The sequence below is a fragment of the Lepidothrix coronata genome, unplaced genomic scaffold (genome assembly GCF_001604755.1).
Source record: "Lepidothrix coronata isolate B3197 unplaced genomic scaffold, Lepidothrix_coronata-1.0 Scaffold46, whole genome shotgun sequence".
NCBI lineage: Eukaryota > Metazoa > Chordata > Aves > Passeriformes > Pipridae > Lepidothrix > Lepidothrix coronata.
This window is the reverse complement of record NW_016690226.1, coordinates 1942630-1964168: the sequence shown is the minus strand read 5'-3', so window position 1 is coordinate 1964168 and position 21539 is coordinate 1942630. Positions and strand designations below refer to the sequence as shown.

The following is a 21539-nucleotide window of genomic DNA, read 5'->3' as shown; positions in this document are numbered from 1 at the left end:
CAGCGTATCCAAATTCTAGAGCAGACCTGCTGTTCCTAATTAACAGCAGTTCTGTCCCCACAGTATGCAGGGGCAGGGCAGTTCTGTGAGCGAAGCAGACACAGTGACCACACACACAATCCTGTTGCTTCACATAGATATATGTATGGGTATAGATATACGGTATATACACATCCACTTTTTTTTGGTTTTTATATATATAAAATAACACCTTGTTTATAAAGCGACATTTAATTGCCACTGGTTCCCTTCCCGCCCCACAAAAACAATAGTATACAAAATATAAAATATTTTAAATATTTATAAACGCCGCAAGAAAAAAATAGAACTGTACGAAAATATTTTTTTTTTTTCTGAGGTTCCCTCCCTGCCCTGTGGGAAGAAAAAGAGAAGGGGTACACATTTGGCCGGCCTAGTGTGCCTTGAGTCCATAGTTATTAAGTGGGTAGGAGTATGCCCTGCCTAATACTATCCGGTCCCGGAGGAGCTTAAATAAGACATAATAATTGCAGAAAAGGATGAGGGCCATGGAGAGGGTATGGTTCCACTTCTCTGAGCGCAGCAGGGAGTAGAGCTGGTAGCAAACCACACTGCCTTCAATGAGGATCAGCAGGTTGAGCAGCCGTAATGGACGGTGGAAAAGGAACTGCAGGGAAACAGTTAAAAAGGACAGATTTCTGTAATTTGTTGCAGGGTTAAAGGGAGGAGGGCTATGTATATAATGCTGTCAGGCACCACTGAGTCACTGACCACTGTGGGGCAGAAGAAATGCTTGTACTCCAGCCACCCCCAGGTGCTACTTAGGGAAAACAGAATAAGAGGTGGCATGTAGAAGTGGCATTTTGCTTGAGAAGGGGAGGACGGGCGAGATAACCAATTGGCCTCCTGATGTACTTTCCTGTTTCCCTCAACGATGTTAACTAGAACCCTCTTGGGAATATGCCACTGTCTGATGAGAGAGCTGTGTCACCTTGATGAGGAAACACTGACAAGGCAGCTGTGGCTTCCATCTTGCCCAGAGGTCACTGTAATACTGGAAGGGGAAAACCCCTCTCCTGCTAACAGGTATTTTGTTTAGCAGCAACAGGCTGTTGTGCAGCACTGAACTCTGTTCTGCACAGTCTGCTCTGCTGCAGCTATGTTTGAGCCTCTCCTCCCTCCCACAGTCATAAGGCATCAAGCAAGAGAAGAGATACTTGCGTAAAAGCGGGCATGGGACACATCTGAAGGCACTGCTACGTTGTAAGGCCCAACTGCTTTATACAGGCATCGGCTCCGTCGCACCAGAACTCCTTGTGGCCATATTGTGTTTTCTGACCAGCTGTGGGGAGAGAATGCCAGAGCTTTAGCATCTGTGCTCCCAGCTCCTTGGATAAGGGTTCACAGGAATGGACTGCATCTTGAAAAATACCAAAGCCTCTGCCACAGGGACATGTCCTAGCTCCTACTGGAAAAGCAGAGAGACGTGATCACAAGCCCATCAAATGGACTCTGAGTAATGTGAACAAACGACTCCCAGTGCAAGAACCTCATCCACTGCATGAGAGGGGGCCACCCCCCGCCCCTGCACAAGATACTCTCCAGTGGCCAAGAAGAATGTCAGCCTTCCTTTTTGGGAAGAAGCCAGCAGTGACTGGAGGAGCTCAGACAGCTCTCTAGAGCAGACATTTCTGTTTCCAGGGAACAGTAAGGCCAGTAGAGTTGCATGGGGAGTGCAGAAGTGTTCTCAGTAGATATGCACTGCTGGTATTTGCTCCTCTACTAGAACGTCTTCTCCTCCCCTTGCGAGGCATGCCAACCCCTCCCCGTGCCCACACTCACATGTGCTGTGGAGCATTGCTGTAGGAACCGTGTTCTAGTTTCTGCCACTTTCCAAGGTGGGCGGCTGACCTGTGGAGCAGGTCACAGTACTTGGGAGGCAGCAGCTGAGTGGTGAGCATGACAAAGGCATTGATCCACACCATGATGAGGTGCTCACAGGACCAGCGCATGTCGTAGTACTGGGTGCTCTGCAAAGAGACCAGACAAGAACTTGGCACCACTGTCACAAGACAGACAAAGGAATGACAAGGGACATACTGCGTATGCATCCAGCAGACCCACACCACACGTTACAGGCATGCGCTTTTGGACCAGTGATTTCGGAGGGTTACAGCTTAGGAAACACTCAAGACTCCCTTCTCCTTGACTTGAAGGAGAAAGGGCAGGGGATGATGCTGCAGCTGGTGCATCTTCTCCTCCAGGAACAGGTAACAAGGCAGTTTGCTTGTCACAGAACTGCCCCAGGAGCACCAATTGCACCAAGACTGCTACATGGAGCCCTGCCCGTTTTCTGCACCAACAGGAGCTTGTCCAAGTTAAAAAAATGACAGATGAAAATATACAACCCGCACATTGACAAGAGGCTCTTGGATTTAGCTTGCTAAGCATCCTAGTTGGCTCTAACAGCCTGACCACCAAAGCCTCTGATCCAAGCACTCAAAAGGCAAGATGCTGGATCTGAGACGGGTAACAACAGGCTCCCTTTTCTAGGAAGAACACAGCTATCCATCTGCCTAGGACAGGGGGTGGGAGAAGGGGAGTTAGTAAGTGGGGTGATGGGACTAGAGGTGCATCACATTTATGGCAATACCTATCTGCCAACCAGGAGCAGTACTAGTGCACTCCGAATGCAGCCATGCTCCGCTATCCGGGCTGCCAAAGGGGAGACAGAGAAAAGGGGAATTAACCAGGAATCTGGCCTGGCAGCAGTTCACACAACAGTCAGAAGGAGACGGCGGGCAGGGGCACAGGGAGAGCCAGACAACAGCTACCTTCACAAAACACAGTGGCAGGAATGCCACGTAGTAGGCACTGAAGAGAGAGTTGAAGAGAACTTCCTTGATCCTGCGGTTGAAGTCTGCTTTTAGGCACTCCACCTCATTGCGGATGAGATCTGGGGAAAGGGGGCAGCTGTGGGTGGGGATAGACGTAGGATTATTGAACTGTTCTCTCAGGGATTCCCACAGAAGCGAGAAGAAATCTTTGACCAGGCTGCTGACAGCTGAAGCCCCATCATCTGCCACCTGGTCCTGTACCAAGTATCCACAGTCTGCAGGTAGAGGCTGTGCTCTGCTGTCCTGGTGGAAGCAGCACAGAGGGACGTAGACACCAAACCTGCCATGAAAGAAAAAACAATGGTTGAAATGACAGCCATCCCAACAGGAAGCGAGGGGCACCTTCTCAACAGATGCTGGCCCTTAGGAGAGTGATACCACATAGGAACCCTCACTCCAGAAGCTAGTGGCCAACTCTTCTCTGCCCTAAAGGGCCAGAGGCTGCAGTTTCAACAATTGGGCAGAGAAGCTTCTTTAAATCCCACTTGTAGAACCAACCATCTCAATGGCTCAGTCTTCAAGTGGTAGTAAAGGCCTCTCACACAAACAGCAACTGAGGCAATTTGCTTCATCAGCTCAGTGCCACCTTCTCGCACCACCCCTCAGCCCCTCCTGCCTCCCTTCTAATTTAAGTTGAGGAAACAGACCACAGCCAAGAGCTCTGCTTCCCATGGTGGCTTGTGTCACACCCAAGCAGCTGTGCTCCCCCTGCCCAGAAGGTGGTGTCACTCACGGGTAGCCCAGGAAGAGAAGGTTGAGAACAGAATGGCTGCGGAAGAGGTTGACCAAAGTCCAGCAGAGCACCCATCCACAGAGGGTGAGCAGCACCAGGCGCACCATGTAGTGAACCACTGATGTCGCACCCACCTGAGAGGCCTGCAAATGGAGAAGAAACACTCAGCAGCCCTGTAACACTGGTGTTAGAAGACAAGCACAAGGGCTGCCTGTGGAGGAGCAGCAGGGAGAGGGGTGCCAGGAGGTACTGTAAGAGGGATAGCTGCCCTCTTGCTCCCAGAAGCAGGAAACTGATCGTCTTACAAAGGTAAATGCCTTTGATTTTATTAATGATTGACAGAATCCAAGATTCAAATAATCACAAGTTGTGGGGCATGACTAAAATAGGGCCTTTAAAAAAAAATTCAGAGCTGCAAAGTAGAAAAATATTTTTGCTTAAGTCCCTTATTGCTCTGATAATAGTCCGGGATAGCCTGAAACCCAATTCCTCCTGCTCTTTCCTTTCAGTCTCAGCATTCTGGAAGGTCACAGTTCTCAGCCAAGGGAAGAGAAGATGGTGCACCCTGGCAATCCCAAAAACAGATTTCCAAGACTCATCTCTATTGGATGTACAGGCTGCAGTCTAGTGAGGAAGCATCACAGCAAGAAAGCTTGTTCCAGTCTCCAGAGGGGAGAAGGAAACTGAAAAGACAGAGGGTTAGAGCCAATAGATGGGATGTGCAAGAACTTGCATGGAAGGTTTCAATGCAGAAATTTCAGTCTATGAAAGTTTTACGGAGGATGTGAACACAAATGAAAATGGCAGGAATCAGATTAAAAGAGAACTTCAGAGATCCCATCTTCTCCATTCATCTATTCAACAGGACATAACTGTTCTTTTATTTACCTTTTTTACAACACCTCTTAGTTGCTTAGCCTAGACTTCTATTAACCACTTCAGTTGTCAAAACTTCCATTTTCCTCAAACTGACTTTTACAAAGGTCTGTTTTGCCAAGTTCTGCTCTCACAAACACAGAGAAGGTCTCAAAATCTGTGGTGACATGACCAGAGTCTGAGTTATTGAGTAACCAGGACTGGAAAAGCAGTTCTACCAGCATTCCTATTTCACTTCAGTGTACTCAGACATCCTCCTCCTGACCTTTCCCCCTCTAATCTCCAGTTCATTATTCCAGTCTTGGTTAACCTCCCTATTTGCCTTTTTGCTACCTGACTTGCAATTCTCTTGGCCACTTCTCTAACACAAGATTGTGGGGTACAGTACTGTGCCTGCAAAGATAATAAGCAAGAGGGACCATTTAATCTCCTTCTAGTTGCAGAGGCAACAGAGCTACCCAATACTGCAGGAGATGAATGGTCTCCAGGAAAAATCTCCAAGGCAGGGCACCACCAAAATCTTAGTCCTTCAAATGCAGACTCTTCTGAGGGAAGAAACCCTCCAACTTGCAGAACTTTCTTAGGCCAGGGATGGTCATGTTCTGCAGTAAGTACTGCAGGCAGGAGAGGGAACATTGGGAATGTTACCTCAGAGATGAGGGCCCACACCAGCCTCCGTGCCAGCATCACTGTGATGAACGCCGCCAGGTGGTAGTCAATGAGGTGAAAATTCTGAAGGAGGAAAGAAGAAAGGTCTTCACCAGGAAAAGGGACTCTAAAACCACCCAGATGGGGTGGGACTAGAAAACTGGCTGCTAGAGAGTATACTAGGATCTCATGTAAGCATTTCCCTAATCTCTCTATTAGGGATGAGAGAAAAGGGATAAACATTAGTAACACAGGAATGTCTCCAAGAAGCAAGATCTTTTCCACAGGGAGGTTCTTTCCCATGGAGAGATCTGCACAGAAAACAAAACAAATCTACCCTTCAGGCAGGTATTTTTGGGGTCAAAGGGACATCGAGGACCAGAATCCTACTATGGAGAACAGGTTACAGGTTCTCCAGGGAAAAGCCCCTGAGCAATCAGAGCAAGGGCAGCCGAAACGGAGTCCAGAGTGAGCACACCAGCTCACTTTCCTTCTTGGTCTCAAAAATGGTCTGTAGCAACAACTGTACCCTGATGAAGTGAGAAATGTCATCTTCACAGGTCACAAATCTGTATTAGAAGTTTAATGTTGAGTCTGGCTGCATCAAGTTAGATACAGTTCTCACAATTTTTCAGTGAAGCCATCAAATATATCCTGGCTAGAACAGTTAGCAGACTCTGAATACTGCTGTTTGGGATTTCAAGGACATTTTGGGTAAAAAAGAATGGTTGAGTTGTGATGGGAACAAATGACTATTAAATCCTTCCAGGCAGGGAGCCCAAAACAGAACGCTTTTACTTCTAAGCAAGCTGCGTCCGACATCGCAGAGCTGAGCTGGAACACCAGCACCACCTGTCGGTACAGGTAACTGAGGAACCACCTCACACTTCCAAGCAGCCCTAAGGACACAATACCAGCTGCAGAGGCTGGCTTCACTCACGCATGCCCACTGACTCAGGTACAGGTCACTGCCAGGTCGCGTAGCCTACTGCGCGAGACTGAAACTGAGGAGACTGGTAGCTTTACATAATTTGAGGATCTAAACCCCTCCCCAACTCTGCTGCTGACCTGCTGTGAAATCCTAATGTAAACTTGCATATCTTCCTTCTTCAGGCTCTGTTGTTTCCACTGGAAACTCCGTTTCAAACCCTAGGAGCTAGCTAGGCCATGCAAGTATCTGCAAGAAATTTCCCCTGAAGAAGTCCTGCTGATTCCTCTCTCTCATCTGCCATGTATTTTCTCCCCTGTAAAATGGGGAATGACATGGCCCTGGATGATGGGGGTGCATGTGAACTCCCATCCATTCCCTTAATGTCTAATGCTTGGTGATTCCTGGACTGAAGCAGCATGAAAAGCAGCTGTGTAATGAAAAAGCACGAGTGATGGCACTTGCTGGGGAACTCACCAGTGAGGTGCAGGAAGCAGGGTGATTGTATGGGTACCACCAGACAGTCTTGTAGATGTTGATGTACTGAATGAAGAGGGCTACCAGTAGGTAGATGAAGAACAGGAATTCAAAGAGAAGGCTCCCATCCAACGGCAGTTCAGGGATCCGGCAGTGACGCACAGGCTCTGGAGTAATCAGCGCTGTGATCGGAGGCGCAGAGAGGCTGATGGCACTACCATTCCTGAAGCAGATGGGTATCACTCACTTGGTAAACATTCTACATCATCTCTAACATTTTCCAGGACAGAGTATGCTTGAGGTTGTAAATTGGAGACTGGGCATTACTAGAGGAAAGGTGGTGACAGCAGTCTTGCATTTATACTTCTGACATGAGACTGGTGGTGAGCTTCATCATCTTAGCTCAGACAAAACCCTTGTCCAGCATTTTCTCTGGACAACTGATTGAGCTGCCAGAAGTGCTGTGACATGCCCAGCAATATTTCAGTAAACTTGCAGACTGAGGAGCAGAGGTACAGAGGAAAACTCATTGAGGACTCTGTGCCACATCCAGCACTTAATGTTGGCTCTTTTCACCCATCACCAAGACATTACAGTAGCACCCAGCCTCCTTCTCCAGTACTGCAAAGTGCCCACTGTCTTTCTGCTCACAGTTCCTCTTTTTAAAAGAGGGGTAACTAAAAATGGAATGAAGTAGTTCAGCCACTTCCTAGAGGCTGACCTGTCAAGTGTTCTCACACTTCCTTCTTTCCTAGGTTTCAGAGGAGGCTAGGACAACTAAAAGCTCTGGCAGACTGAAGTGATGGAGGAAGCTCAGACATAACTATGTTGTGTCTGAAATCAGGATAAGCAAGGACCTAGGCACTGCCTCTATGGTCTCTACAGTTACTTGCTCCTCAAGAACCTCAGACTGTACCATTTGTTCATCTGTCCCAGACAGAGAAGTCTGTACAGGACAAAGCTACATGGCTCGGATTGCTCTAATTTGTAAGAATGAATCTATACCAGGGCCTCTGCATGTAGCAAATAGATTTTCTACTTTGCCAACTTTTCTATGGAAGGAAGTAACACTGGGCCCTTTCAGTTTTCATATCAAACATGGAGATCTAAATGTCACTATGTGTTCCTGTTTCAGCCCCCAACTTCCCCAGAAAATGGAGATGATCTTTGCCAACTGTGAGAATTAGTTGAATCTGCAGCCAGCAGGTCCAAAACAGAAGGGCATCCCCTTGCCCTGCCTTTCTATTATGCGGGAGGAGAAGTCACAGCTGTGCTCTGACATGTCACACTAATTCCCTGTGGCACTGCAGGCAAGCAAGAGACAAGGACTCATCATTTGCTAGGACTCATTGCTCTGGGAACTGCTGCAGGAAAGACAAACAGAGCACTGTGCAATTTCCACCCCTGGCTGTTGTGACCACAGCAAGCACTGAAGGGAGGCTGAGACCACTTCCACAATCCTCCCCATGGGGCTGATTTTACTGCATGAAGTCAAGAGAGGGACCACAGAGGGCAGCATGTGCCACGGCAGAGCTGAGAAGAGAAGCTGGAACAGAGGTTTGTCACACATGACACGTTCCCTCTTGGATGAGTCACCTCCTAATGCCGCAGCAGGGGCTCAAAGTTCCCATCTCCCAGTTCCTTGCTTTCACCACAAAGCCACCCTCCTGCGCAGAGTTCAGAGTGGATTAAATCCCTTGTTTTTAGTGCTGTCCAAGCCACAAGGGTCTCAACAACCCCACCTTTGTCCTCACCTGTTTCTCAAACCGGTACCGTTTCCGCAGCTCCCGCCAACCAGCGTCTGGAGAGAAGGCAAAGCTGAACGGCTTAGCTGCTGCCGGCTGGGTCCCCTCCTTCCACCGGGCATGACCAGGAACCAGTCCGCTTCCAGTGCCTCCGGCAGGCTGTGCCCCGAGACCCAGACAACGATCCAAAAGCCTTCTCAAGTCTGCAAAGGAAGCAGAAACATTAGTTAAGGTGCAAACTGCTGTTCACGTAGTTCACGCTGCAGCCAAGCAAATTCATGCAAAGCGAAGTTACTCTCACACACTCAGAGCCCTGTGGGACAGCCATCACCACCCTAAAACACTGTGCCATTTCAGTGGCACCCGATCAGCCTCTGCTTGCACATGCAGAATGAACACCACTGACACTGTGTCTTTAAAAAGGGGCTGCTTAAATCAGCCATCAGTGACTACTAGCACTTCCTGCTGGCTAGAAAGCACCACTGAGCATCTGCAGTGCTGGAGGCAGCATAACTGTGTGTTTCATTTCAAAAGCAAGCCTGGGAAGAGCCCTCTCCGTGTTGTGGTGGAGCTATTAGAGCTTCACAGGTCTTTTTAACCATCCAACATGTTACTTCACAGGCTCTGATGCTGCTAGGTAATCTGGATGCCCTCTGGCAGAGGTCTAAACAGACAGGCTGGTCTCCATGAAGGTATCTGCATGGTTCAGCTCTCTTCCGTGCTAAGATCGCCTGACTGACACGAAGGTAGGAGGTCCATTTAAAAGTAGTTTTAGTTAGCAGAGTAGTGCAGCAAAACACACATGTTATGCATCCACTTCAAATGCACGTATAGGCACTCACATGACCCAGCCCTTCAAAGAAAAATAATTTAATAGTAAGCTTATAAATATTTATTTATTTTTAATGACACATTTAAATCTATCAGTTCCTTAAAATGAATTAGTACGAGAGAGACTGGGCAACTCAGAATATCAGTAACAATGGTGGATTCTCTGGCACACCCTTTATCACTTCCCGTACAGTTTTGCTTCTATTTCATTGGTCTCCCACATGACACTGCAAGGATTTCGGCAGTCAGGTAAGTTTCTGATGGCTAGCAGACATAAGGAAGTGAGGGACTGGAGTGTAAATCTGCAAGTCACTCCAAGTACATGTGCTGTACAGAAACAAGACACTGAGCGAGCATCTCACTCCAAGGACTTTGGTGTGTCTGCGAGTCCAGAGACTAATCAGCTGCCCTTTTGGAAAAATATCATACCCAGAACCAATCCAAGGTCCAAAAAAGCACCCACACCTTCTGGGAAGCTCTAGATCTAGCTTTGAAATCTACAGATGGAACCTATCATCTATTTATAATTCAGTTATCACCTCCTTTAAAATCATGAGAAATCGCGGCTGGCAGAAATGCCAGGAAGTCTCCTCAGTGAGTCACACCACTGTCGCCATGAACACAGTGTGCAGGAGAATTACTCTAAAAAACCTCCCTCAAAGAATTATCCTTTGTATTAAAATTTCCCATCCTTCATCTCTACTCTAACAACCAACTGTTGGGGTTGAAACTAGGATACCAGTTCTCAAATTTTCAACAAAAATCCAAGATGTTTCAAAAGATGAATGCTTTCCACATATCAACATGAAGATCACTTGCAAAAAAAAACCCAACACCCAAACCCAAAAAAACCCAAACCAAAACAACAAAACCACAACAAAAAACAGAGATCCTGGAGACAGGGGGAAAAAAAAAAGGAAAAGGAGATGTGAAAATGCATGAAAGGAAAGCAAACATTGGGCAATTTGGGTTTGGAGGAAAATAATGTATTTTGGCAGACTTTAAAACTCTCATTATAATTCCAATGACAATACAGCAGAGAATTGAAGCCTTCCTTACCTTTCTAGTCAAGACTCTAAAGCTTTCAGACAATTTTCTCTAGGATGTTCTAGAGTTTTATTTGGGAATATTTCTATGTCAGGAATTCAATATAAACAGAAGAAAATTCTCCTGCATGCACAAGATGAGCAGGGGTAGCAACAAACAATGCTGAATTCACTTAGGGCACCCAGACTTTTGATAAGCAGCTAAAGTGAAGGAAAAAAAATGAGAAAAACCTCTAAAAAGGAACAAACTTGAAAGACATTTTAAGCCAAATTTAACTACTACAGGGACTGTGAAAGCTAAAACAACTGGTCTAATTCAATCTACAGGATATTTATGATAATGGATGCAACATGTTGGTGGTCTAATTAGTGCTATTAACAGTGGAAGGTATTTTATGCCACATTCAATAATTAATGTAAATAATTTAACAGGTCTCATTAGTATCATCCCATTAGTATGCCTCACACACTCTCCAATGCAGGCACTTGGACACTAAGGAATTGCACTTCTACCCTCTGGTTTTGCAAACCAGTAAAATGCAGAGTTTCTACCAGTAAAACAGACTGCCCGTGGAAAGCAGCCATCCTTAACATCAGTGCACATATTTTAAATGCACTTGAATAAGCCCTTTCACAGTGATCCATGAACATATAGACTGGGCAGTTCCTCAATCAAGCTTTAAATAACTTTTACTTCACTGGAGTTAGATCAAATTAGGTAGGCGTCTGTTAGAGCAAAATCTGCCTAAGAGCCATTCCTTTTTTGTTTGCCTTTGTTTTGTAAAACTTGCCACACAAAACTGAAGCTCCACAGATAAAGCTAAACAAAGCAGTGAGATTACAGATCAGTTCGACTCTAAGTCTGCTTTTTTTGGCCTTGAACCAATCAACAGCTTTCATTTTTGAGGAGAGAGGCATGGGGAAAAGCATTTTTATACCTTTCAATTAATAAACAAAGGCATGATTCTACTTTGAAAAATATGTGAACAAGAAAAAAAAGTGTCCATAACCCTTTATTTCAACAGATAAGATTCCTGTGCGCATCTGAGTCATATTAAGTATTAATGAAGTCTACAGGCTCCCTTCTCTGTTTGCAGTACCCACCCCATCAGCGATCTTATTTTATATAGAGTCATGCAGAAAAAGTGAGTAATGAAAGATAAAAGCTCTTCCTGACAGGCCTCTTTAGTCTATTAATATGATTCCACATTGTTCTTTCCAGTTCACCTACAATTTCCCCTCAAAAAATTAGTCACATACTAGTAGTCCCTTCATCCTCAAATCCTCAGAACTGAAACTACCCATATTCCAAGATCTCCTCTCCCAGGCAGATGTGGGCATCATAAAAACAGACAAGCAGGATCTGGGGACCAGCTACAGAACAACAGACAGTGGGTCCAGGGACTGGGTGTGGGTATGGACAGCTCTTGGTCCTAGGACAGACCATGCTCTTTCATATGTGACATAGTTATAAGAAGATCCAGAAACAGGGCACAAGACCCTCTGATTTCCAATTCTTCCTTTCAGAACCACAGTAAAGGACCACTTGGTCATTTTGTTTCTCTGCACCAACACCCCTCCTGCCCATCAGCTCCCCTGCTATCCCGCTGAGGCAGGATCAAGGCAGGCAAGAGCTACAGCTGTGTGCAAGGCTTTACTGATAAAGAGCTAGGCAGACGAATTATCCTCCAGTTCAGAGGTGAAGCAGCATGCAGCCCTGTCCTGCTCCCCAGGGACCATCACTCAGAATCATGTTCCTGCATCAGCAGCTGCCCAAACAGCTCTTTCAAGAGGCAAATCAGGAGAGAGTCAGTGACTCATCAGAATGGAAAGTCTGCCTGGTTCCCCATCTCTTTGCCGCAAACACTACAATGCTCAGCCAGTTATTTTGATGGCGTTAACATTTTTTAATTGGAGAAAACTCTGAGCCTCCAGTCCCTCGGGAAGCTCACTGCACCAAGGCACAAGAACTCTCAGAGGCTGGAAAACATTCAAGAGGCTCTTCTTGGCTCCACAAGACCTACAACCAGATACACTCAAGAGCAGAAAGGGAAATGTGACCATCCTCACTTGCAGCAATGTGGCTCAAGAAGACCACAGGTCTCTCATTGCAACTCTCCATCTCGATTAAAGCAGCCCTTTCCTGCTGGGTCAGCATGTGACATCTGGGGGTGAAGCAACACGTCGCCTCTGTGGTGAGTGAGGGAGCGCTGCCTGCCTCCTCCTCAGCTACACACATGCACCCACTAAGACTTTCCATTCCGGGTGTCCGTGCTTTATGGAAACACACCTGCCACCTGTGCAGTGTTCCCTCGCAGGGAACTGCAGCAGGTCACCCCCACAACATGGCTGCAGAGCACTGACACAAAGCACAGTCTGTCTCTGAAACTGAAACAAGCAATGTAAAAAGGTCTCTTGGTTACCAATGTCCTCAATTCAAGTTGCTGTAGCTGGTCAACCTAATCCCAAACTTGCATTTGTCCAGCAATCCTAATGTCTTTGCAAATTATCAGCAAATCTACCTTACAGACAAGTTTTCTTTTGAACTTTGAACATTGAGAGTCCCAGTTACTACAGGGTATTTTTATTTCCTTTTAGTGTGAACCATTTATTTATTTATTTATTTAAATTAAAAAATAATAATAATTTGAAAAACACAACAAAACAAAAAAACTCCCACCTGTTTTGACAGCTGGAAAAACTGAGACACAAAGCTGGTAACCAAATTCACCCAACATAATGCCAAAAAGAAAAAACAATCGTAAGAGAGCCTGGGAACAGTGATGGCAGAACCCGAGCACCCTCACATCTGCCACACCGAAAGCTAAGAAGCTGCAAAACTTCTGTGGAAGCCCTAACTTGGTCTAGGAATAAAATAAGCATTTGGTTGTTGTGAGAGAGGAAACAACCTACAGGTTATCAGATGGAAAGCTAAATATTTGGCTTGCGCAGAGCTGCCCCAGTGCTAAGTCAACACAACCTTTCAACTCAGGCTGGCTCCAAAGGCACACACCCGCCACCTGGCCCAGAGCTGGGAGGCAAAACCGGTTAGGACGGAGGTCTCCAAGTCGGCATATTTTCCAAGCCCTCATGCCATACACAGCAATGGATCAAGAGGGAGATTTGGTAGAGAGAGACAGAAACCCCCCTGAAGTGCAGCTCAGACTCCATCAAACAGGACAAGAGTGAGTAGTGAATCACCCCTGTCAGGTGATGCACCAGCAAGACTAATTTTCACTCCATGACTAAGAATCAAGAACCTCCTCTGTAATAACAAAACCAACCCATCAAGACAAGGTCAGTGTAGGCTTTTCTGATAAAGCACAACTCTGGCTGAAGAGGCTTCATCTACCAGTCCTCTACACACACCAAAACTGAATGGTGAAAGTAGCAAGAAAAAGGCAAGAATTCACAAATGGCATATAACTGTATGACATTTCAGGCATCTTCAGCAAAGAAGGCTAAAGCTGAGAGGACAGGTAAGTGGGGAAACTAAGAGTTCTAGCTAAAGATAAGGTGAAGGCAGCATCTGCCATTTGTAGCTGCTGCAGCACTTCAAATACCCACAGACAAAAATGGGAGCAGGAAAGAAAAGTTTTCCAGGAAAAGCTTCTCAAGATTAAAGTGCAGTAAAAGCTGAGCCAGCTCATTTTGTAGATGTCCTCTTTAAGGTTAGGACATAGATTTAAGTTCTTAATACTCTAGACCAAGCAAATTATCCAAGAGACTGAAAGAGCAATTTTTAAAAATGGAGGGGGATTTCCAACCCAAATCCTATACATTGCTTAAAATCCCCTTGAAGGCCTTACTTCAGGAGGTGCAAGAACGAAATTTCCAGAGGTATGCAGGCGATAGGATCCTCTTCAGAATACAGGTGAGTTCAAGTCTTTGTGAATTGGAGGAAAAAAGATAAACACACTCAGCACTCTTAATGAACCTCTGGCGAGTATGAGAACAAAGCCACAATTCCTGAAGTAATAAAATAATATTACCTTATAACCATATAATTACCTTGTGCAACAAACTGCTGCAGGAGGTTAAAGCAAAGACCTTAGGAAGACTTTAATGAATGACTGTAATAATTTTATGAATGAACACAAGTGAATTTATATTCCAAAAGAAACTGAAAAAAACCAAAACCAACCCACAACACAGGATCCTCAGGGCTCAGCAGCTACAACTGGCCAATAACACTCCTCACCAAGACAACACTATTACAGTTAGCAAGACATTAACATTTTCTTTGGCTTCTTCTGATGTATACAGCAACACTCACAGCCAAATACAGGATCGGGGAATAAAGAAAGCATTGGCTTGTTCTCGTGTGAGAACAAGACAGAATTGCAAAGTTGAGCTTTTCCAGCAGCAAAGGGAAATGCAGGCCTGACTAGCTGGGTCATGGTTTATTTTGGTCCTACAGTTCCCATGCTTTTAAGTCGTGTGGGGAAAGAGACAGCAAGTCCAGCCTCATCCAGACTAAGATGCCCAAACTAAAGAGCTGGCAGGAATTACCGAGCTGGACCCACAGTTCTCTGCGTATGTAACAAGACAAAAGTTTTAAGCTCCAATTCCTTGTGCATATTACTGATAGAAACAGAAGTTCTGTTTAGAAGGGGCCACTGGTTGGGAAGTAATGCTAAATCACAAGGGCAATGTTTTAGGAGACACAACACAGGCAAGGCTATCAAAGCCGTGAATACAGTTTATCAACACACACTCCTAAGTACATCTTGCATCAAAGCTCTTCAGCAAACATTACGCACAGCCATGGCTCTGCTAAAGCACAGCCACAGATCAGCCTCCGTTACACTGTGCCATGTACAGTAACTGGGAAAGGAGGGGAATTTTAGGTATGGCCACTGAACTTTTTTTCCAAGTTATCAGGGCAAATGCACAACAACAGGTCACTCCTGAAGGGGGTGAAGAAAGAAAATAGAAAAAGATAGAAGATGCTCTTGCTTTAAGAGCCCATCTTAACATTTTCAGTCAAGTAAGCCAGCAAAATATGCATTCTCCTCCCAACCTTGAACACATACACACACCCTAATGGCCTGAGTACAGGCTAGGACCTCATTTGCTTTTTAATCTCTCCTCTTCAACTGACTTCCAAGGAACTTGTTTTACCAATCTTGTCAGACCTCAATTTCCTTATCCCGAACAGGACAAACTGTTCAGCAAGTATTTCTCCTCCCGGGGGTCTCTGTACGTAGTAGTGAATATTTTTTACAGTATTATTTTAGTGCTTTAGACAAGCTTTTTTAAAAACAAACAGAAGCAGCTTTCCTGCTGGTTTTGTTTCTCCGCCAATCCCTATGTTTAATTTAATGGAGATCAGCCACGATGACAAATCATGGGGAGTCACTAAGATTTTTCTATTTTGTCCTCAAATAGCTAAAAATAAGGCAGGCATCTGCCATCTGTAGCAATGAGTTTGAAGGCATGAAGTAGAAAGGCATGAAGTAGAAAGTTAAAAGCCGCTCCCTTAAGCTTTACTCCAAATCATTGCACTGGGATTCACAGCAGAAAGTATTGGTGCAACAAGAGTTTGCATATCCCTAACATTGTGGAAAAGCAAAATTATTGCAGGGAATTCTAAATAAATTGTAATTTGCATAAATCATAATTTTGCATTAAAATATAAACCACATTTGAGAATGCATAAACTCTCCCCTGCTAGCCTCTTTAACAAGAGGTACAGGTAATATAGAAGTTCCCCACAAAACAGCAAGTCTTTAACTCAATTTCCATGGCTCTGGTAGGCAGCACTCAGAACCTTGTATGACCGTTTACAGATCAACTAATCTAGCAGATTGGGAAAATGCAATAGGATACATTAATTAACTATACCAAGACTAATTTACCTGTCTGAATCTGCATACTCTCTCCCTTATTTGTATTTATGGGCCACAGATGCCTACTGACATTTTTGCTTTAAACCAACCATTCCAAACCCCCCGGCATACACGGGTGCTGCTGCACTGTTGGACAGCATGGCTCTCCTGACCGGCTTGCACAATACCCACTTCCCACCAGAAGTCTCGTTTTCTGCTTGCAACACCCAAAAAACTCAAAAAAAGGTTGGAAATAACTCTCCGATGACCACACTCCACAAAGAAAGGCACAAAATCTTTCAGGGGAGTTTATGATGGCTCATGAAGAGATTTTCCCAAGTCACACAGCTCCTGGAGATTCACCTCTCATTTTAAAAATCCACTGGCTAAAAGCAATGCCACTTACCTAACTGTGGTAGGGTTAGAAATAAATGGACTAAAGTTCTGATTTACACAGAAGACCTACTGTCATTAGGTGAATAAAGGAGAGAACCAACTTCATGGCACCATCCATTACCAGGACAGGCCAAACTCTGCAGTCAGAGAGCAGGAGATGGCAGAGGGAAGGGATCACTGAAAGAAGAGGAAGGTCAGTTGTTGTAATATAGTATCTTCCTTATGGCTTCTTGTGTATAAGCTAGCACTGCATTAATGTCAAACTGGTTTAGTTCTTCAACAGAATGGCAGTGCAAGGAGAACAAAAACTGGGCCTCAGAAAGGAAACTACGCATAACAGAGTATCATACTGCGCAGTTAACTATGACAGATTGAGTAATACTAAAGATCCCAAGCATTTAAGTAGGTTCTGCAAGCCAAATTCAATCCTTCTCTGTATGTCTCAGTCCATAAACATGCTAGGACATAACTTTTCACAATGGAAAAACAAAAGAATTGTCAGAAATGGAAAATATTTTTAAGACCAAATGTTCTAACAGCAAACAAATTCAGCCAAATCTCTAACTTATTTTCACTAATGCTAAAGACCACATACATCTGTGTATTGACAAACTGTATTTTCTTTAAATCCAGAGTATGAACCCAAACCCTCCAACTCAAGAATTTCACAATGGTAAACTAAAACTGAACCACATGATTGTAACTGCCAAAAGAAAATTATTCCAGGATTTCATGATTCTGAGGCACAGGGAAATCATTGAGACTGAGAAGTAGGATGGTCTCAGAATCAGTATTGTCTTGTTGCTTTCCATCATATCCATCTTTAGGAGCTGTAACTCTATGGAATAGTACTGAGTGGCCCAACTGGCTTCTGAACTGAATGCTCATGGAAACTGGAAGCCATCTTAACAAACATTTCTAGCACATATGCTTTTGCTGTATTTTCAAACGTTCAGATTTGATGCCCCCAGAAGGAAAAGAAGTGTTAGTTTTATGATATCCCGGCTTGAGTTGCCCAGATCAATTTGCATTACAGACCCTTTCAGAGCAGGATTTGTGTTCAGCACTGCTCAGCTTCAAAACTAGCAAAAAGGTGTGGGGTTTCCCCTTCAAATACTATATACAATTTGATTCTTTCTCTAAAATTTCAGAACAAAAAGTAGTGGCTGAAGAACACACAGACAAAAAAAAATGATTAGGCCTGTCTGCTTTTGAGCAATACATAAAAGTATATCTATACTGGCAATGTTACATCAGCACAAACATTGCTAATATAGGTAGGCTGCTAAGACGAGAATAGCTTTATTTCCTTAGCTACTGCATCCCTGTAAGGAAAATAATTCAGCAAGGTGCTAACCTGTACATTCCAAGAAGTTTTTAAAAGAATTTATCTTACAAGCAGAATAGAAATATATCCTGCAAAAGTAGAAAGCAAAATGTTTTAGCCCCATTTTACAGCCAGAGAGATTGTAAAAAAATAAAAGTAAAAAATAAAAATAAAAGGCCTGCTAAAATAAAAGACCTGTGTTTTCTATATTAATAATATTTTTGAATGCTCAGGTTGAGGCAATATAGACACCTCTGTCAGTAGGTGTGTGGATATCCAGAGCTTCTGAAAATCAGGTCTCAAATGCTTGCAAGTTACCATGTCTGCAAAGAGACAGCCAGCAATGAGATGTACAGGAGACATGGAGGTGTTTTATGGTCTTGAAATCAGGAGTACACATCACACTGGGTACAGTGTCAATGATATTACCTGAGCTTCTCTGTTCTTCCATATAAATCAGACCTGGACGACATTCCCTCCTGACATCCTGGTTTGTACTGCAAAACCCAAGTCAAAGATGTTCAAGAACAGAAACAAGGAGTAGCTGCATCTGCACCTAAAGAACTTTCACTCAGGTGAGGGACAACAAGGAGCAGGTGAAGTTTCAGCCCAACTCCCGGAGCGGTCAGCATTGCCTGGCTACCACTTTGGCATCTGTGGGCTCAGATTTTACCAGCAGAGTATCATCTGACTGCAATGCCAAGCACCTTGGCTAAAGCAGCCTGCACTCCAACAGGAGCAGCTGGAAGGAGATATCAGAAACACTCCAACCGGAATGCAGGGAGGTCAGCAAAGGAGCAGACTGTGGGTTAAAGGGATGATGATTTCTGTAAGACCAGAGCTGAGCCATTCCAGTCCCATCCCTGTACTACTGTAACCCTCTCCCAGAAAATCTCTTCTGGTCACAGTGAGTTAACAGACAGAAGAGATTGTTATAGAAGGGATGCCTTGTCTCCAAAAACTTCATAACTCACCACTTTGTAACACAGACATCTCATTTCTTCCCTTACAGTTTTAACAGATACCAGTGACAGTAGGGGCCCCTTATTCACAATAAAAAGCATGCATGAGAGCAATCACAGATTGCAAACAAAGCTGCCTCTGTTTCTGCTATACATTCATATGTTAAAATAAGCTGGAGTAGCAAAAGAACTGCCTCATGTAAAAAGGAAAATCATCGGACCAACTGCTACCCTACAAAACGGAGGATGATTGATACACTGTTTCCTGAGTGGTACAAAAAAAGAACAGGGATAGAAATGTGCATCCACATGCATTCTGGAAACGGTACCTTAAGGTGGGTTGAATTTGCCTGGACTTACAGAGGATTGCCTCAGCTCTCATTTTGCACAGAACAGTGCCCTTGCCTCCCTCCTTTGCAGGACTGATTACGTAGAAACAGCGCTTTAAAAGCACACCTACCCGTGACCCCAGACTAACTTTCTCGCGTTTAATCCCCAACCCTCCTACCACGGAGCACCCGGCTCTCCGCAGCGTGCGGGGACCTCCTGCTTTAACCCTGGGACAGTAGGAAACGTCTGAAAAGAGAAGCCCGGCACCAAGTGCCGTAACGTACCAGCGGGACGGAACAAAGCCGGCAGAAGCCTCACCACACACACACACACGTACACACACACACACACACACACACACGAAGTTTCGGGCGGGCAGCACCGCAGCCTGCGGGGGCTCCGGCGGTCCCAGCCCGCCGCCCGGCTGTGTCGCCGGGGCTGTCCCGGAGCGGGGCTGCCCTGAGGGAGCGGCGGAGCCTGTACTCACACATCCAAGCGCGGGCGGCGGCGCGGCTCGGACATCAGCCGGCAGCGGAGTCCCCGACGGCGGCAGCGGCCCGGCGGCGAGCCCCGGCCCCCGTAGCCCCCGGACCGCCCCGGGGGGATGAGGCTGCGGCTGCGGCGGTGGGAGCCCCGCGGAGCGCCCCTCCTCCCGCCGGGCAGACCCACCTCGCCGCTGCCCCGCGGCGGGGCAGGGGCAGGAGCAGGAGCAGGAGCAAGGGAAGGGAGAGGACGAGAAGAGGAGGCGGGCGGGCTCGGCCTCGGCGCCCCGGCGCGGCCCTGCACAGTGCCTGCTGCCCGGGAGACGTGGCAGTGAGGGCTGATGCTCTCATCACACGGCGACAGCGGCGGCGGCCCCCGGCGGCCGCGGCCGGCCCAGGGAGGGCAGGAGCCGCGGGGCGGGGCGGCGGCCGCGCCGCGCCGCCATCTTGGTGGTGGCAGCGGGGCCACCCGAGTGTGCTGCTGCCGGCCTGTCCTGGCTGCTGGGGCTTCGGGGTGTCCTCGGGAGCTGCTCCGTCTCCTTGTTTGCTCTGGAATCACAAGTGAAAATAGAGCCAGAAAGCTCCACACAGAATCATAAGCACAGAATCAATTACTTTGGAAAAGACTTCTGAGATCAGTCCAACCTATGACCAAACACCACCATGTCACTTCGACCACTGAGAGCCACATACAGTCTTTCCTTAAACACTTCCAGGGACAGTTATTCCATCACCTCCCTGGGCAGTCCATTTCAATGTCTAATCAACCTTTATGTGAAGAAATTCCTCCTAATTCCCAAGCTAAACCTCCCCTGGCACAGTTTATGACTATGTCCTTTCATCCTGATGCTAGTTGCCTGTGTTATAAGTAAACTGAGACTTAGGTTAAAATATAGCAGCAAAAATTTATTAAAGATTTATATAAATTGCAAATAAGCAAATCAGCGCGCTGGGCTGCCAGGGAGACCCCTTGCTCCACACACGGCCAGCAAAGTAGTGGACAAAAGCAGTATATTTTATACTATTGTCAATTCCCTTCCCATAGTCACTTGTTATCCTTCTATTGGATCCGAGTTCGTAAGTCTGGTTCTGGTTGGTTCTTTTGCAAGCTCGCTTTTAGTTGCCAGGTACTTTCCAATCCATAGTCTTAGGTAATTTTTAGTCCTTGAGGCCTACTGTGTGAGTCTCTTCCAGATGTCCATCTTGGATGCTTTTATCATCTTCGTTCTTGACCCTTTGATCCTTGTCCTTCCCTTCGTTACTTTAGGCGTACACTTTTAGACAATATACAAAAGACTTATTCAGTAAGATATAACAACTTGTTTTGTCAGCTTAGAAACTGCAGCTGCAGGACTATCAGTTTATAGTACTGACAGATTAATTGCCCATTCTGTAATTTACAATCCACCGGCCTTAACAGAACCTTGATTACAAAAATATATATATGAACATAACATGCAATACTATTAAAAGAGTAAATTACTACAACTATTACTACTTCTAATTTGATGAGTAAATTACTTTACTACTACTAATCTATTACAATTTCCCCCCTTTTTTTATTTATTCATAAATTTGCTCATCAAATTTTTCTACAGCTTCTTTAGCTGCTCTCAACAGAGAAAACTGTTCTCCTTTTATGCCACAGCTCATATTTTCATAATCAGCCTGCTCTTCCTTTTTTGCATTGTCACTCATGTTTTCATAATTTGATCTTATAGTCATGAGCTGTATGTTTTCAATCCTGTCTCTGACGAATTTTGTTACTTTATTAAGAATGCATGGGCAAAAGGTTAATGCGGCTAGTAGCGTTATAAATCATGACAAGGACAAGGAATTTGGCCATTCTAGTAATTAGTAATTTAATCCTCTAACATCAGTGGTATCAGCTATAGGCAAATAACTCCACCATAGTACCTCTCTGCCTTCCCTTCGTCTACTCCTTTGCTGGGGGCAACGGGGTTATCACTTCTTCTTGGCAGCAGAGATATTCTTCAGGAGTGTGTATGTAGTTTTTAATTCTTTTTCTTCACCACTGATTGGAATTCAAA

At 45.4% G+C, this 21539-nt stretch overlaps 1 protein-coding gene across 3 annotated transcripts; it reads right to left on the bottom strand.

Annotated features, from left to right (window-relative positions):
• Positions 1-215: 215 nt before the first annotated feature.
• On the bottom strand, positions 216-19549 carry TMEM39A (transmembrane protein 39A). 3 transcript variants are annotated; one of them, XM_017814767.1, is made up of 9 exons: positions 19494-19549; positions 8293-8486; positions 6539-6761; positions 5134-5217; positions 3610-3752; positions 2814-3156; positions 1822-2009; positions 1201-1321; positions 216-646 (listed from the first exon to the last, which is right to left on the bottom strand). In XM_017814767.1, exons 2-9 carry the CDS (start codon positions 8403-8405, stop codon positions 413-415), a joined length of 1449 nt encoding a protein of 482 aa, XP_017670256.1. In that variant the 5' UTR covers positions 8406-8486; positions 19494-19549; the 3' UTR covers positions 216-412. The 3 variants fall into 3 exon arrangements, with proteins under 3 accessions (XP_017670256.1, XP_017670255.1, XP_017670257.1); XM_017814766.1 differs by lacking the exon at positions 19494-19549 and having other exon boundaries at positions 8293-8497; XM_017814768.1 differs by lacking the exons at positions 5134-5217; positions 6539-6761.
• Positions 19550-21539: the final 1990 nt, after the last annotated feature.